We start from the raw sequence: 17,946 nt of genomic DNA on the forward strand, positions 1-17,946 counted from the left end.
TGAACGAAGGGGCACCTTTAGGGCTATTGCCTAAGAAGAAGGGACAGGGGACCTCAGCCACTCTATCCTGGGGCCCAGCCCCCCATCTGCCCTGCCCTGGGTTCATCCTGCCCACCCCATCCAGCTGCTGACACGGGGAGCACAGCTTCCCTGGGGGGCTCCTGGGGCTGAGCCACTAACACCTCAGACATCAGACCTTTGATCCTTCCCCATTTTCCCCCCCAGCCCCTTCCCCGGGGGGGCCTAGAGGTGCTGCTGGACCTCACAACCATCTGCCCTAGCAAGGGCCAGGCACCGGTGCTAAGTGTGCCCAGGGAAGGGGCCTCTGACTGTTACCTCCAGGTCTCCCTTGGTGATGGACTCCTCCTCCACGCGGAACTGCAGATCCTCCACCTTCCTGCAGGGGAGGGAAAGAGGTGGCTGACCTGGCTTTGCCCAGAGCAACGAGATTCACCGAGTGAGCAACAGCAGAGAGGGGCAAGGCCATGAGAATGGCCCAGAATCCAGAGGCGAGGCCATCAAAATGTCCCACAGTCCTGGAAAGCTCTAGACCTCCCAACCTGCTGACCTGCACTCTAGGAAGAACCACCAATAACTCCAGAATGGGAGTGTTTAAGGCAACACCCTTCCTCCCCAGGGTGGTGGGAAATAAAATAAAGGGCGGGGTGGCCCGGGGATGTGAGTGACAACACTGTTTTCTTTCCTTCTTTCTTTCCTTCCTTCCTTCCTTCCTCCCTCCCTCCCTTTTTTTTTTTTTTTTTTTGAGACAGAGTCTCGCTCTGTTGCCCAGGCTGGAGTGCATTGGTGTGATCTCGGCTCACTGAGGCCTCTGCCTCCACGTTCAAGCAATTCTCCTGCCTCAGCTTCCTGAGTAGCTGGGATTACAGGCATACACCACTGGGCATGCAACCTCAATAAAAAATTTTTGTAGTTTTGGTAGAGACAGGGTTTTGCCATGTTGGCCAGGCTGGTCTTGAACTCCTGGCCTCAAGTGATCTGCCCACCTCAGCCTCCCAAAGTGCTGGGATTACAGGCGTGAGCCTCCGCGCCCAGCTGACAACACTGTTTTCATCACTGCGGGGAACAGACACTACCACAAGGAACAACCTGTGGGGAGGAAGGAAAGGAGAGAAGGAAAGTGGGCTTCCTTTGCTGTTGATCTTGTTCTCATCACAGGCCTCAAAATTGGGGGTCAGAGACCCAATCCCCACTCCCAGGGCTGCCCCTGGATGTGGAATGCCCAGGCATCAGGGCTACCCTCAGGGAGACACACTCTGTCACGCACCTGTCAAGACAGCGCAGGGGAGAGACACAGGCCCACCCCACCTTACAGCCACACATAGGAACTCAAAGCTGGGCCAGTTGCAGTGGCTCACGCCCGTAATCCCAACACTTTGGGAGGCCAAGGTGGGCGGATCACCTGAGGTCGGGAGTTTGAGACCAGCCTGACCAACATGGAGAAACTGTCTCTACTAAAAATACAAAATTAGCGGGGCGTGGTGGCGCATCCCTGTAATCTCAGCTACTCAGGAGGCTGAGGCAGGAGAATGGCTTGAACCCAAAAGGCAGAGGTTGCGGTGAGCTGAGATCGTGCCATTGCACTCCAGCCTGGGCAACAAGAGCGAAACTCCATCTTGGGGGAAAAAAAAAAAAAGCTCAAAGCTGCTCTTCCTAGGGCCTCCTAACAGCTCTCGGCATAGCAATGAGGAATGAGGCCCAGAGAGGGCAGGCAACCTGCCGAAGGCCACACAGCAAGCACAGGACAATGCAGAGACTTGCACCCAGGCCCCTTCTGAACAAAACTCCATGATGCCTTGTGTTTGTGGCTGAGCACAGTGGCTCGTGCCTATAATCCCAGCACTTTGGGAGGCCGAGGCGGGTGGATCACTTGAGTCCAGGAGTTCAAGACCAACCTGGGCAACATGGTGTAACCCTGTCTCTACTAAAAATATAAAAATTAGCCAGGCATGGTGATGCGCGCCTGTAGTCCCAGCTACTTGGGAGGCTGAGGCAGGAGAATTTCTTGAACCTGGAGGTGGAGGTTGCAGTGAGCCGAGATCACACCACTGTACTCCAGCCTGGGTGACAGAGCGAGACTCTGTCTAAAAAAACAAAAAAAAAAAAGAAAAGAAAAAGAAAAAAAGATCTGTGTTTGTTGGCGTCAGGCACGTCGCCATGGGAACCAGATGTGTAGGCCACTATGGCTGTCTCAGGCAAATATAAATACACCCTCATCTCCCTGAATCCGACAGTAACAACAGCTTATGGAGCGCAGGTGCCAGCTGAAAGCCCACAGAACAGACCCAAGTGGGGGTGTTGGGGATGGGGGCTGGCTGCTGCCTGGGGACAGGGGAGGGAGATGTAGGTATCTGGGCATCATCTAGGAGGTAGAGAGGATCCCAGGCCAAGGCAAACCTCTGTCCACTGTCAGCTTTGTGTCCTACAAGGAGGTGACCCAGGACCAAGTCGGCCAGAGTCCCCACTGCCTGGTGTCTTTGGTTGGAGGGCTGCAGGGGAGATGGGTCCCACTTGAGACTTTTTTTTTTTTTTTGAGGCGGAGCCTCGCTCTGTTACCCAGCTGTACTGTAGTGGCGTGATCTCGGTTCACTGCAACCTCCACCTCCTGGGTTCAAGCGATTCTCCTGCCTCAGCCTCCCGAGTAGCTGGGATTACAGGCACCTGCCACCATGCCCAGCTAATTTTTGTATTTTTAGTAGAGACAGGGTTTCACCACGTTGGCCAGGCTGGTCTCAAACTCCTGACCTCAGGTGATCTGCCCGCCTCGGCCTCCCAAAGTGCTGAGATTACAGGCATGAACCACTGCATCTGGCCTTGAAAGCGATGACACCAGCGAAGCACACAGCACAGGGCTGACACCTGGACACAGGGCATTTCAGGAGTCCCTTGGCTGCTGTTTCTCTTAGCCTCAGTTTCCTGATGTATAAAATGGGAATGGATACAAAAAATTAGCTGGGCATGATGGCGTGTGCCTGTAGTCCCAGTTACCTGGAAGGCTGAGGTGGGAGGATCGCATGAGCCCAGAAGGTTGAGGCTGCAGTGAGCCATGGCCAAACCACTGCACTCCAGCCTGCGTGACACAGTGAGACCCTGTCTCAAAAAAGAAAAATAAAGGAGGCCGGGCGCGGTGGCTCACGCCTGTAATCCCAGCACTTTGGGAGGCTGAGGCAGGTGGATCACCTGAGATCAGGAGTTCGAGATCAGCCTGGCCAACATGGTAAAACCCCATCTCTACTAAAAATACAAAAATTAGCAGGGCTTGATGGCCATGCCTGTAATCCCAGCTACTCGGGAGGCTGAGGGAGGAGAATTGCTTGAACCTGGGAGGTGGAGATTGCAGTGAGCCGAGATCGCACCATTGTACTCCAGCCTGGGCAACAAGAGCAAGACTCTGAAAAAAAGAAAGAAGGGAGGGAAGGAAGGAAGGAAGGAAGGAAGGGAGGGAGGGAAGAAGGAAGGAAGGAATGAAGGGAGGGAGGGAGGGAGGGAAAAAAGGGGAAATGGATTCCCAGGACAGGAGCTGTGAGCTCCACTCACAGGTCTCAGTCCAGGGTTGGGGAGGGGCGCACTGTGAGTGTGAACTGGCTCATGGTGGAGGGGTGGGGCATTCAGCCTTCTTCCTGGTGCATGGCTCCCCAGGGACACCTGGTGTGATAACCAACCTCCCTTCCACCACCCCCAGCCTATTCCTCTTCTCAATATTCTGCTGGAGAGTGCAGGAACAGTGAACTCTATGCAATGAACAAATGCGGTGTTCCAAGGCCAGGCACAACGGTTCATGCCTGCACTTTGGGAGGCCGAGGCGGGTGAATAGCCTGAGGTCAGGAGTTCGAGACTAGCCTGGCCAATGTGCCAAAACCCCATCTCTACAAAAAATACAAAAATTAACCAGGCGTGGTGGGGGACGCCTGTGGTCCCAGCTACCCAGGAGCCTGAGGTGGGAGGAGCACTTGAACCCTGGAGGTCAAGGCTGCAGTGAGCTGTGATTGTGGCTCTGTACTCCAGCCTGGGTGACAGAGTGAGACCCTGTTTCAAAAAAATTTTTAAAAATGTGGTGTCCCTCTGTGCCCAGCACCGTGCTGGGTGCTTTACTCCAGTTATATGAAGAGTTCTCCCAACTGCCTGCAGAAGACAGGACCAACACCTCACTTTACAGATAGGAAGACTGAGGCCCAAGAGCTAATGTCACCAGTCCAGGGTGACACAGCCAGAGGCAGTGACAGGGGCAGGACTGGAACCTGGGTCCGCTATTCCCAAGCCTGCCCTCTTCCTCATCCTCCTTAAGGGGACTCAGGGAGAACGTCCTCCCAGGGCGAGGGTGGGCCAGCACGTACCTCCTCTCCTCCTCCAGCTGGTTGGACAGGTCCACCTTCTCTTTCCGCACGCTCTCCACGAGCAGCCGGGCTCGCTGCAGCTTCTCCTCGGCTTCTGCAACATACTGGGCCCCCAAGGAAGGCCAGGACAGGGTCAGCATGCTCCGGGGTATGGGGTCCAGGTTGGTGGTGTGGTGGGAGACAGGCAAGGAGCAGGGCCTGGAACCCCAGTCACCCCAACTTCCCTGCTGGCACCTGCCGGGCATGCACAGTGGGCCTAGGTGTGAAGGAGGGGACCCAGTAGGAACAAGAGAGGCAGAGGCAGGACCCTTAGGCCCACCTGCCCTCAGTACCTGCCTCCCGCCTCAACCCACAAGAGCCTAAGACCTGTTATCTTGCAAACCTGCTGTCTTGTCTGTGCCCCATCAAAGCACAGCCATGAACTTGGCCTATTGATCCTGGCATCCAAGGAGGGGCAAGCCAGACCCCAGATGGGGACAGAGGCCCAGAAGGGAACTCTCCCACGGGAGACAAACATCAGAGAAAAAACCAGACACGAGATAGCAGCAGCCCCAAGGCTTGGGGCAAGGAGTCACTTTCCTGAAATTCAACCCTAGAATCTGCTCAAAAAAATAATCTGAAATGGGCCGGGTGCAGTGGCTCCCGCCTGTAATCTCAGCACTTTGGGAGGCCAAGGCGGGCGGATCACGAGGTCAGGAGTTCGAGACCAGCCTGACCAACATGGTGAAACCCCCGTCTCTACTAAAAGTACAAAAATTAGCTGGGCATGGTGGCACATGCCTGTAATCCCAGCTACTCAAGAGGCTGAGGCAGCAGAATCGCTTGAACCGAGGAGGTGGAGGTTGCAGTGAGACGAGATTGCACCACTACACCCCAGCCTGGGTGACAGAACGAGATTCCGTCAAAAAAAAAAAAAGAAAGAAAGAAAAATAATAAATAAATAAATAAATAAATAAATAAATAAATAAAAAGCAGGATATACAAGCTTGTAACCAGATTCTGAAAGTAGGTGTATGTATCCTTATACATAGGCAGAAAAGACTGGAAGGAAATTCACCAGGTCACTGAGGCTTATCTCTGGAAAGCGGGGGACAGGTACTGCTTGTGTTATCTTCATATTTCTCTGCACCCACCCCCTCCAGGGTCTCCGCTCTGAGTGGGTGAGACTCTATGAGGCTGGCTGGAGAAGCTCTGCCCCCAGCCCCACCTGCCACTCACCTGCTCATGCTGTGCCTTGAGCAGGGCGATCTCCTTCTCCACCTCGCAGATGTGGCTTGTGGCCTTGGCCACCTCAGCCCGTTCCAGGTCTCGTTCAGCCAGCAGCTGCTCAATGTGCTGCTGCTTCTCCTTCAGTGCCTCCTGCAAGGCCGTGGTGCCCGAGATCTTGCGGGCGTAGCGTGAAGAGGTCTCCGTGAGCTGCAGGAAGGTGTGGATGCAGGCGGGTCTCAGGGATCTGAAGCACTGCAGGGCAGGCTGGCTCTGTCCAGCCTAATCTACAGCAATATAGCAGGTGGGAGCCCAAGTGCCTTGATTCCCAGGGTCCTGCTCTTCCCCTGCCAGTACTCTGACATCCTGGCCCCTGCTGACTCACCCAGCAGGGAATCTTGATGTTTGAGATTCAGGAAACTCCCCATCTCAGGAGAGTCAGCTCCTGATAGCCAGAGCCTCTGACTCCCTCACTTTGGCCACTTTTTCCTGGGAAAGGAGGAACCTCCAATCCTAGATTGGGTTTGGACAGAATGCCCTCTGCCCATAGCCACCAAGCAGCCTCCTCTTTTCCCTTCATCCAGGGTTTGATGCCAACCTTTCTGAACTCCCTGCCCTGCATCTGTATAACCCTCCTTAACTTCCAGAGAAAGGCTTAGGCTTCCAATAAATCAGTTATATAAAAACAGCAATAAAGGTAAATGGCTCAATTTTCCCTATTAAAAGATATGCACTTTCTTCTTTGTTCAAAAATCCCAAACTGGAACTAGAGTAAGTCAGGGGCAGACCAGAACACCTGGATCTCTTACATCCTCACCCCTCCCAAACGCACACCAGAGAATCCCCTTCTGCAGCCCCACCCTCACCAGGCCACTGCGGCTGGGCCGACCCCCCACGGAGGAGGCCACAGAGCTGACGGAGCTGATGGAGGAACTGCTGGGACTGTGGGTCAGTGCTGACACACCCATGGCCATACGCTTGGTCTTCTTGGCCTTGGCTGGGCTGGTAGATGGGAAGCCGATACGGATCACTTTGTGGATGGGTGCGAAGAGACCAAACTTGGGTGGGCACTGGAAGTACCTGTGGAAGCAGGAGAGACCCAAGCTGCTGTCACGGCCCCAAAGCCTGGAGAGCCTCCCCTGCCTCCTCTGCCTCTTCAGAGCCTGGCAGAAAGAGAGAAAGACACCTCCTTGGGGCCCATGTGGAAAGACACTCCAAGGTGGAAATCTTCCAGGTGGAGAGATAGGACTCTCTAAAAAAGGATATAGGTGAGTAGGGTCTGAGAGTCTCTGCAGCTGTGAACAGCCAATGAGAATACTCTTGGAAGTAGGAAATAATTACTGGGACCCACTTTGTGCCAGTCTCTTTAAATGAATGCTCATTTCCATCCCCCAAAGTTATCTACATTCACAAATGAGAAAATTTAGGCTCAGAGAGGTTAAATAACTTGCCCACAGTCACATAGCTGGTTACGCAGCAAAGCTGAGACTGGTCCTCCAGTGTGCTGGGCTCCAACACCCACTAAGCTTGGCTCCCACAGACTGTTCAGAGACCCCAGCCACAGCTGCAGCCCCACTTTCAGGCTACCCTCAGACCATCCCCAGAATGAAGGATTCCCATCAGCTCTCTGCCCACAGAATCCCTGCATAGAGAAGCAAAAGCTTGAAAGAGAAACCTTGGGGTGGGATGGGGACTGCTGTCCAACCCACCCCTGAATTCTGAAAGCAAAAGTGAGTCAAAAGAAACATTCATCTTGCAAACAGGAAGGCAAAGCATTGTTATGGAAACCCTGGATTCTCGTCTTCTGTCAAGACCTCTCTGGTCACGGATTCCACACTGGACCACGAGAACTGGGCCCATCCAGTTTTTTTCTTTCTTTCGAGACAGGGTCTGGCTCTGTTACCCAGGCTGGAGTGCAGCGGTGCGATCATAGCTCACTGCAGCCTCAACCTCCTGGGCTCATGCAATCCTCCCACCTCAGCCTCCCAGGTAGCTGAAACCACAGGTGTGTGCCACTACGCCCAGCTAATTTTTGTATCTTTTGTAGAGATGAGGTTTTGCTATATTGTCCAGACTAGTCTTTAACTGCTGGCTTCAAGTGATCCTCCAGCCTCAGCCTCCCAGAGTGCTGGGATTACAAACGTGAGTCACCATGCCTGGCCCCCATCCAGCTTCTGATTCACTTGAAACCGCTGCCCCATTCTGCCTTTTCCCACCTCCAGGTCTTTGTTCATACTGTGCTCTCAGCCCCTGCCTAGCACAGCCTCTCTCAAGCCTCTTCCAAAAGGAAACCCTACCTTCTTTCGAGGCCTGGTCCAAGCCTAGCTCTTCCCCTGTGCCATGGTGACCACTCCTGCTCAGAGCAGTCACAGCCTCGTCTCAACCACAGAATCCAGTACAGGGACTGCACAGGGACTCAGGCCAGAATCCAGTCCAGGGACTGCACAGGGACTCAGGTGGCCTCACCTTAGTCCACATCCGTGACAGACATGGTCCACTTACCACATCACTCCCCCACCTACCATAAGCCCAGACACAGCCTTAGACCCTCCTAACCCAGCAACGCCAGCAGTCAATTCCTTTTCATCAGAGATGCTGTGAGACCTGGAACCCATCTGTGAGGCCTGCCTCTGGCCATATAGCGCTGGGCATTGTCTGATTATTTCATGTGTCATTCAGGGGACCCCAATGCCAGATGACAGGGACTGCTGCCTCACCTTTTATTTATTTATTTATTTATTTATTTATTTATTATTATTTTTTGAGACAGTCTTGCTCTATTGCCCAGGCTGGAATGCAATGGCGTGATCTCAGCTCAATGCAACCTTCGCCTCCCGGGTTCCAGCAATTCTCATGTCTCAGCCTCCCAAGTAGCTGGGACTTACAGGTGCATGCCACCATGCCTGGCTAATTTTTTTGAGACAGAGTCTCACTCTGTCACCCAGGCTGGAGTGCAGTGGTGCGATCTTGGCTCACTGCAACCGACGCCTCCCCAGTTCAAGTGATTCTCGTGCCTCAGCTACCCAAGTAGCTGGGATTACAGGCGTGTGTCACCATGCCCAGTTAATTTTTTGTATTTTTAGTAGAGACAGGGTTTCACCATGTTGGCCAGGCTGGTCTCGAACACCTGATCTCAAGTGATCCACCTGCCTCAGCCTCCCAAAAGGCTGGGATTACAGGCATGAGCCACTGCACGCAGCCTCCCTCTCCTTTTTGAGGGCTCCCACCCCACTTAGACATGAGTGACACAAAGAAGAGAACACAGGGACAGATTCTCTTGGCGCTTGCCTGTGACTGTGCGACCTTGAACAATGACCTCCTGGCCTCCATACTCTCATCTGTAAAATGGGATGATAATCCCACTACCCAGCTTAGTGGGCTGTTGGGAAGGAGGGAATGGGAAAGGACTTATGGTGTCTGACACTACATGCTGGACACTCGCTTCCTCCAATGTCCCATCTCCATCCCCTGCGCCCACCCTGGGGAGAGGAGCCCCCTCCCATACTCCCCAGAAGAAGCCCACCATACCTGGTGCCCGCCACCGCCCCATCATTCTTCCCAAGGGGCTCGTCCAGCTCCACGCCACACCACTCGCCCTTGGCAAAGTCTGTCTCCCCCACGTACCGCACCACGCCAGTCTTCGTCCCGCCAACCTGTCGGCACACAGGGAGACTCAGGTCTAGAGGATGCAGTGGCACAGGCAGAGATGGCAGGGGCACCCAGCCCAGGCTTATCCCATCCATCCCTTCCAGCATGCAGAGGACACGGGAGCCAGGAGTGGGGAGGGAGAGACACCTAAGGATGATTGAGATGGAGACAGGTTAACCAGTGCCTCCCAGGGCTGACACAGGCAAGGGCACAGGCTTTGAAGACAGACACACAGACCTGCATTCAAACTCTGTCACTTAGAAGCTGTGTGTGCCTAGGCAAGTTATCTAACCTCTCTGAGCCTCAGCATCTTCATCTGTAAAAGGGTTTTCAGGGCTGGGCATGGTGGCTCATGCCTGTAATCCCAGCACTTTGGGAGGCCAAGGTGGGCAGATCACCTGAGGTCAGGAGTTCAAGACCAGCCTGCCCAACATGGTGAAACTCTGTCTCTACTATAAATACAAAAATTAGCCGGGCCTGGTGGTGGGCACCTATAATCCCAGTTACTCGGGAGGCTGAGGCAGGAGAATGGCATGAACCCAGGAGGTGGAGCTTGCAGTGAGCCGAGATTGCGCCAGTGCACTCCAGCCTGGGCAACAGGGCGAGACTCTGAGTCAAAAAAAAAAAAAAAAAAAGGGGTTTTCATGAGAATTAAGTACTGTATATACGGTGTCTAGTATATACTAGAGCTTCAATAAATGGTAACCCTAAAAGCAGTTTTTCTTTTTCTTTTTTTTTTTGAGATAGGGTCCTGCTCTGTTGCCTAGGCTGGAGTGCAATGGTATAATCATAGCTCACTGTAGCCTCAAACTCTTGGGCTTAAGCAATCCTCCCACCTCAGCCTCCTGAGTAGCTGGGACTATAGGTGTGTGCCACCATACCCAGCTAAGTTTTAAAAAAATTTTTTGTAGACACAGGATCTTGCTATGTTGCCCAGGCTGGTATCAAATTCCTGGTCTCAAGCAATCCTCCTGCCTCAGCCTCCTGAGTAGATGGGGCAATAGGTATGTGCCACCACACCCAGCTAAGTTTTTAAAAATTTTTTGTAGACACAGGGTCTTGATATGTTGCCCGAGCTGGTCTGGAACTCCGGGCTTCAAGCAATCCTCCTGTCTCAGCCTCCCAAAGGGCTGGGATTTATAGGTGTGAATCACCATACCTGGTCCATATCTAAATTTTTTTTTTTTTTTTTTTTGAGACAGTGTTGATTCTCCTACCTCAGCCTCCTGAGTAGCTGGGACTACAGGTGCACACCACCACGCCCAGCTAATTTTTGTATTCCATATCTAAATTTTGATCTGACTCCAGGCTTGCAGTACTATGACTAAGTAGATAGTACTCATAAATGAGGATGATGTATTGCAGTTACTTTTCCTTTCCAGAAATTTTTTTTTCCTATAAATAACTATCTTTGATGATTGTCTGCCTAGTGCTTTTTTTGTTTTTGTTTTTGTTTTAAGACAGAGTCTCACTCTGTCGCCCAGGCTGGAGTGCAGTGGTACGACCTCAGCTCACTGCAACCTCCGCCTCCCGAGTTCAAGTGATTCTCCTGCCTCAGCCTCCTGATTAGCTGAGACTACAGGCATGCGCCACCATGCCCGGCTAATTTTTTTGTATTTTTAGTAAAGATGGGGTTTCACCATGTTGGCCAGGCTGGTCTCGAACTCCTGACCTCAAGTGATTCACCTGCCTTGGCCTCCCAAAGTGCTGGGATACAGGTGTGAGCCACCGCACCTGGCCTGTCTGCCTAGTTTTAATAGTCTCAATACTAATTCAACCCCAACTCTTTCAATAGTCTAAATCTCCTGCCAAGATGCTCAGAGGCATTGGGAATTTTATCAAGTTCTTTCTGAAGATGTCTCTCCCGGGACCCACTCCCAGCTGGGCTGGCTGCTGGCCTCCCTGGAGTGCGGCCATTGGCCTGGAGTCTCCTGTCAACAGTTTCACCTCTGTCCTGGGCTTGCTCCTGTTTTCTGGATCCCCTGACTCTTCTTTCTTGGTTTACTACTTATTTTAGGTTATTTTATTTTATTTTATTTTATTTTATTTTATTTTATTTTATTTTATGTATTTATTTTGAGACGGAGTCTCACTCTGTCGCCCAGGCTGGAGTGCAATGACGCGATCTCCGCTCACTGAAACCTCCGCCTCCCAGGTTCAAGCGATTCTCCAGCATCAGCCTCCGGAGTAGCTGGGATTATAGGCGTTTGTCACCATGCCCGGCTAATTTTTGTATTTTTAGTAGAGACGGGGTTTCGCCACGTTGGCCAGGCTGGTCTCGCACTTCTGACCTCAGGTGATCTGCCCTCCTCAGCCTCCCAAAGTGATGGGATTACAGGTGTGAGCCACCACGTCTGGCTGGTTTACTACTTATTTTAGTAGAGCACATCTTCCCACAGCTTTCTAAGAAAAGATGCACGAGGAGGTAAATTTTCGAGCTTTCTATATCTGAAAATGTTTTATTCTTTTTTTTTTTTTTTTTTTGACACTGGAATGCAGTGGCGTGATCTCGGCTCACCACAACCTTGGCCTCCTGGACAAGCGATCCTCCCACTTCAGCCTCCCAAGTAGCTGGGACTACAGGCACAGGGCACCACGCCTGGCTATTTTTTGTAGAGATGGGGTTTCGTCACATTGCCCAGGCTGGTCTCAAACTTCCGGGCTCAAGCAATCCACTTGCCTCAGCCTCCCAAAGTGCTTGCCTCAGATTATAGGCGTGAGCCACCGTGCCTGGCCAAAATATTTTATTCTCTTTCTTTCTTTCTCTCTCTCTTTCTTTCTCTCTCTCTTTCTTCCCTTCCTTCCCTTCCGTCCCTTCCCTTCCCTTCCTTTTTCTTTCTTTCTTTCTCTTTCTTTCTTCTCTTCCTTCCCTTCCTTCCCTTCCCTTTCCTTCCTTCTCTTTCTTTCTCTCCTTCTTCTCTTCATTCCCTTCCTTCCTTTCCTTCCCTTCCTTCCTTTCTTTCCCTTCCTTCCTTTCCTTCCCTTCCCTTTCCTTCCTTTTTTCCTTCCTTCTTTCTCTCTCTCTCTTTCTTTCAACAGGCTCTCACTTTGTCACCCATACTGGAGTGCAGTGGTGCGATCATGGCTCACTGCAGCCTGAACTCCTGGGTTCAAGTGATCCTCCTGCCTTGGCCTCCCAAGTAGCTGAGATTACAGAACACACCACGATACCTAGCTAATTTTTGAACATTTTCTAGTAGAGATGAGATCTCACTATGTTGCCCAGCCTGGTCTTGAACCCTTGGCCTCAAACAATCTTCCTTCCTCAGCCTCCCAGAGTGCTGGAATTACAGGTGTGAGCCACTGTGCCTGGCTCACTCTTTTTTTTAATGGAGGTAAAAATTCACATAATGTAAAATTTACCATTTTAACCATTTTAAAACATATAGGGCCCAAAGATGGTGGCTCATGCCTGTAATCCTAGTGTTTTGGGAAGCTGAGGCAGGAGAATCACTTGAGGCCAGGACTTTGAGACCAGCCTGAGCAATATAGTGAGACCCCTATCTCTACAAAAAATAAAATGCAACAATAAAAAATAAACATACAGGCCAGGAACAGTGGCTCAAACCTGTAATCCCAGCACTTTGGGAGGCCAAGGTGGGTGGATCAGCTGAGCTCAGAAGTTTGAGACCAGCCTGGGCAACATGGTGAAACCCCATCTCTACTAAAAATATAAAAATTAGCTGGGCATGGTGGTGGGCGCCTATAATCCCAGCTACTCAGGAGGCTGAGATGAGAATCGCTTGAACCCAGGAGGCGGAGGTTGCAGTGAGCTGAGATTGCGCCACTGCACTCTAGCCTGGGTGACAGAGTGAGACTCCATCTCAAAAAATAATAACCATCATCCCAAAGAGAAGCCCCATACCCAGGAGAAATCACTGCCTGTTCCATCTTCCTGACAGCCCCTGACAACCCTTAGTCTATTTCTATCCTATCGCTACAGATTTGTCTCTTCTGGACACTTCATAGAAATGGAATCACACGGCTGGGTGCAGTGGCTCATGCCTGTAATCACAGCACTTTGGGAGGCCGACGCAGGTGGATCACTTGAGGTCAGGAGCTAAAGACCAGCCTGGCCAACATGGTGCAACCCTATTTTTACTAAAAATACGAAAAATTAGCGGGGCGTGGTGGTGCACACCTGTAATGCCAGGTACTCCGGAGGCTAAGACAGGAGAACCTGGGAGGCAGAGGTTGCAGTGAGCCGAGATTGTGCCATTGCACTCCAGCCTGGGTGACAGAGTGAGACTTTATCTCAAAAGGAAATGGAATCACACAATATGTGGCCATTTGTGTCTGGCTTCTTTCACTTAGCATCATGTTTTCAAGGTCCAATCATATTGCAGCAGGTATCACTACCCCACTGATTTTTAATTTTTATTTACATATATATATATATACACACACACACACATACTTTTTTTTTTTTTTTTTTTTTTTTGAGACAGAATCTCGCTTTGTTGCCAGGCTGGAGTGCAGTGGCACGATCTCAGCTGACTGCAACCTCTGCCTCCTGGGTTCAAGTGATTCTCCTGCCTCAGCCTCCCTAGTAGCTGGGATTACAGGCACGTGCTACCACGCCCAGCTAATTTTTGTATTTTTAGTAGAGACGGGGTTTTTCCATGTTGGCCAAGATGGTCTCGGTCTCTTGACCTTGTGTTCCGCCCGCCTTGGCCTCCCAAAGTGCTGGGATTACAGGTGTAAGCTACCATGCCCGACCAGTACTTCATTCGTTTTGTGGCCAAATAGTATCCCATGGCATGGGCAGAATGCATTGTGCTTGTCCATTTATCTGTTGATGGACAATTGGGTTGCTTCCACTTTTTGGCTATTATGATAATGTTGCTATGAATATTCTTGTACAAGATTTTTTAAAATTTTTTCTTGTATAGGTGAGGTTTCACCATGTTGCCCAGGCTGGTCTCAAACTCCTGAGCTTAAGTGATCTGCCCGCCTTGGCCTCCCGAAGTACTGGGATTACAGGCATGAGCCATCACGCCTGATCTATTTGTACAAGTTTTTGTGTGAACATCTGTTTTGAATTCTCTTGCTACCCTCATTCTTTTTTTTTTTTTTTTTTTTTTGAGACAGAGTCTCACTCTGTTGCCCAGGCTGGAGTGCAGTGGTGCAATCTCGGCTCACTGCAACCTCCGCCTCCTGGGTTCATGCCATTCTCCTGCCTCAGCCTCCCAAGTAGCTGGGACTACAGGCGCCCGCCACCATGCCTGGCTAATTTTTTTGTATTTTTAGTAGAGACAGGGTTTCACCGTGTTAGCCAGGGTGGTCTCGATCTCCTGACCTTGTGATTCGCCTGCCTCGGCCTCCCAAAGTGCTGGGATTACAGGTGTGAGCCACCGCACCCGGCCCTCTCATTCTTTTTTTAAGAGACAGGGTCTCAGTATGTTGCCCAGGCTGATCCCAAATTCCTAGGCTCAAGGGATCCTCCCATCTCAGCCTCCCAACGCACTGGGATTACAGGTATGAGCCACGTCGCCCAGCCACAATGAGGTGCTTTGATGTGAGCCTTTTTCCATCCACTGTCCTGGGCTCCTAGGGGCCCTTTCAATCAAGAAACACCCTTATCAATCTTGGGAATTTTCTTGAATTAATTATTTGATTTTCTCCCCTCCTTTTTCTCCATTCCCCTTTTCTGTAAATAGGTTCTCTAATGTTCTTCTCTTTTGGCTCCTGTTTTTGTTTTTTTTTTGAGATGGAGTCACTCTGTTCCCCAGGCTGGAGTGCAGTGGCATGATCTCGGCTCACTGTAACCTCTGCCTCCCAATTCTACGGCCTCATTCTCCCGAGTAGCTGAGACTACAGGCACCTGCCACCACGCCCGGCTAGTTTTTGTATTTTTAGTAGAGATGGGGTTTCACCATGTTGGCCAGGCTGGTCTCGAACTCCTGACCTCAAGTGATCCGCCCGCCTTGGCCTCCCAAAGTGCTGGGATTACAGGTGTGAGCCCCCGTCCCTGGGCTGTTTCCTTTCTGTTCTAGTTCCTGAAATATTTTCTTATCTTTATCTTCTAACACTTCTGTGCAGTTTCTTATTTCTGTGATATTTTTCATTTCCCAGAGCTGAATATTTATACAACATGAATATTCATGCTCATGAATATTCATAGTCACATATTCAGTGGCGTTTTTGTTCATATTTAATGCCTGTATCACCTTCTCTTATTTCTCAGAGGACCAGCTGTTTTCTCCAGAGAAGTTTCCTGTAATCTCCATTGTAGAGGGAGTAGGCGTGGCCGCCAGGGCTCAGGGAGCCGCGTGGGGGTAAGGGGGACTAAGAGTACAGTGCGTTTGGCCGGATGCGGTGGCTCACACCTGTAATCCCAGCACTTTGGGAGGCCGAGGCGGGCAGATCACGAGGTCAGGAGATCAAGACCAGCCTGGCCAACACGGTGAAACCCCATCTCTACTAAAAATACAAAAAATTAGCCGGGCGTGGTGGCGGGCACCTGTAGTCCCAGCTACTCGGGAGGCTGAGGCAGGAGAATGGCATGAACCCGGGAGGCGGAGCTTGCAGTGAGCTGAGGTCGCACCACTGCACTCCAGCCTGGGCGACAGAGTGAGACTCCATCTTAAAAAGAAAAAGAATACACATGTTCACTTCATCTACCTTTTTCAGTCCCTCCTGCCTGGGATCCCTCTATCCAATAATTCTCTGTCATCCTCTCAGGAGACCAAGTGTCCATACCAGACATCAGCTAGAGGAACAGTCACCAGGCCAAGGGGAACAGTCACCAGGCAAGGGGAACAGTCACCAGGCAACGAGTAGTCATCAGGCAAGGCAGGAACGGGGACGGGGCAGGGGATCTAAGGTGTTTTTCTTTTTGTTTTGTTTTGTTTTTAGAGATAGGGTCTCCCTCTGTCACCCAGGCTGGAGTGCAGTGGTGCATTCATGGCTCACTGTAGCCTTGAACTTCTGGGCTCAAACAGTCCTCCCTCCTCAGCCTCCTGAGTAGTTGGGACTGGAGGCATGCGACACCACACTTGAATAATTTTACTTTTTATTTTTTTGTAGAGACAGGGTCTCACTCTGTTGCCCAGGCTGGTCTGGAACTGCTGGGCTCAAGCAATCCTCCCACCTCAGCTTCCCAAAGTGCTTGGATTACAAGTGTGAGCCACTGTGCATGGCCAGTGTTTTTTTTTTTTTTTTTTTTGAGAATCTTACTCTGTCTCCCAGGCTGGAGTGCAGCAGCGTGATCTCAGCTCACTGCAACCTCTGCCTCCCAGGTTCAAGTGATTGTCCTGACTCAGCCACCTGAGGAGCTTGGATTACAGGCGTGCGCCACCACACCCAGCTAACTTTTGTATTTTTAGTAGACACAGGGTTTCGCCATGTTGGCCAGGCTGGTCTTGAACTCCTGGCCTCAAGTGATTCACCCACCTTGGCCTCTCAAAATGCCAGGATTATAGGCGTGAGCCACTGTGCCCAGATGCAAAGACTTTTAAACCAATTCTGTTCCTGGCCCCAGTGGCAGCCTCATTTCTAGAGGCCAACATGTGGCCAGTTACTGAACATCTAGGGTTTCCGGATGGACACTGATTGCTTCTCCTCATCCCCTACCACTAGCTCTTTTAAAAAAATTTATCTTCATAGCTGCATGTGGTGGCTCACACCTGTAATCCCAACACTTTGGGAGACTGAGAAAGGAGAATTGCTTGAGCCCAGGAGTTCAAGACCAGCCTGGGCAACATAGCAAGACCCCTCTCTACAAAAAAAAATTAAGAAATTAGCTGGATGTGGTGGCACACACCTGTAGTCCCAACTACTCAGGAGGATGAGTTGGGAGGATCGCTTGAACCCAGGAGTTTGAGGGTGCAGTGAGCTAGGATCATGCCACTGCACTCCAGCCTGGACAACACAGCAAGAAGCCATCTCAAAAAAAGAAAAAACCCAAACATCTCTTCAGTGTTGTTCTAGTGCAAATTCAGGAGAGATTGAAAATAAATGTGTATGTTTATTTACCATGTTTATCTGAACCTAAATATTTCTTTCTTCCTCTTTCTCTCTCTCTCTCTCCTGCTTTCTTGAGACAGAGTCTCATTCTTGTTGCCCAGGCTGGAGTGCAATGGCAGGATCTCAGCTCATTGCAACCTCCGCCTCCCGGATTCAAGCGATTCTCCTGCCTCAGCCTCCTGAGTAGCTGGAATTATAGGCACCCGCCACCATGCCCGGCTAATTTTTGTACTTTTAGCAGAGACGGGGTTTCCCCATGTTTCCCCATGTTGGCCAGGTTGGTCTCGAACTCCTGACCTCAGGTGATCCACCCACCCTCAGCCTCCCAAAATGCTGGGATTACAGGCATGAGCCACCATGCCTGGGCTATGACTTTCTAAAATGTTAATTTCATTTTACTTCTGGACTCACTGTAATACCAGCACTTCGAGAGGCTGAGGTGGGTGGATCACTTGAGGCCAGGAGTTCAAAACCATCCTGGCAACATGGAGAAACCCTGTCTCACTAAAAAATACAAAAATTAGCCAGGTGGGTGGCGCATGCCTGTAATGCTAGCTACTTGGAAGGCTGAGGCACGAGAATCGCTTGAACCTGGGAGGTAGAGTTTTCAGTTAGTCGAGATCGTGCCACTATACTCCACTCTGGGCGACAGAGCAAGACTCTGTCTAAAAAAAAATTAAAGAAATAAAATGTTAATTTCTCTTGACACCCCAAGTATGCCTCATTGTGCCTAAGTAAATCCAGCTCCCCAATTAAAACTAGCTCCTGTCCC

At 50.9% G+C, this 17,946-nt stretch overlaps 1 protein-coding gene across 3 annotated transcripts in view; it reads right to left on the reverse strand.

Annotated features, from left to right (window-relative positions):
- Positions 1–17,946, reverse strand: part of CLIP2 (CAP-Gly domain containing linker protein 2) — a 116,272-nt gene that overhangs the window by 39,954 nt on the left and 58,372 nt on the right. For all 3 annotated transcript variants that reach the window (XM_034951420.3, XM_034951418.3, XM_034951419.2), the window contains exons 4-8: positions 9,087–9,211; positions 6,425–6,638; positions 5,571–5,768; positions 4,353–4,456; positions 337–397 (exon numbers count right to left, since the gene is read on the reverse strand). In XM_034951420.3, the coding sequence (XP_034807311.1) occupies positions 337–397; positions 4,353–4,456; positions 5,571–5,768; positions 6,425–6,638; positions 9,087–9,211 (702 nt within the window). The remainder of the gene's footprint in view (positions 1–336; positions 398–4,352; positions 4,457–5,570; positions 5,769–6,424; positions 6,639–9,086; positions 9,212–17,946) is intronic.

Source organism: Pan paniscus, chromosome 6 (genome assembly GCF_029289425.2).
Source record: "Pan paniscus chromosome 6, NHGRI_mPanPan1-v2.0_pri, whole genome shotgun sequence".
NCBI classification, from domain to species: domain Eukaryota; kingdom Metazoa; phylum Chordata; class Mammalia; order Primates; family Hominidae; genus Pan; species Pan paniscus.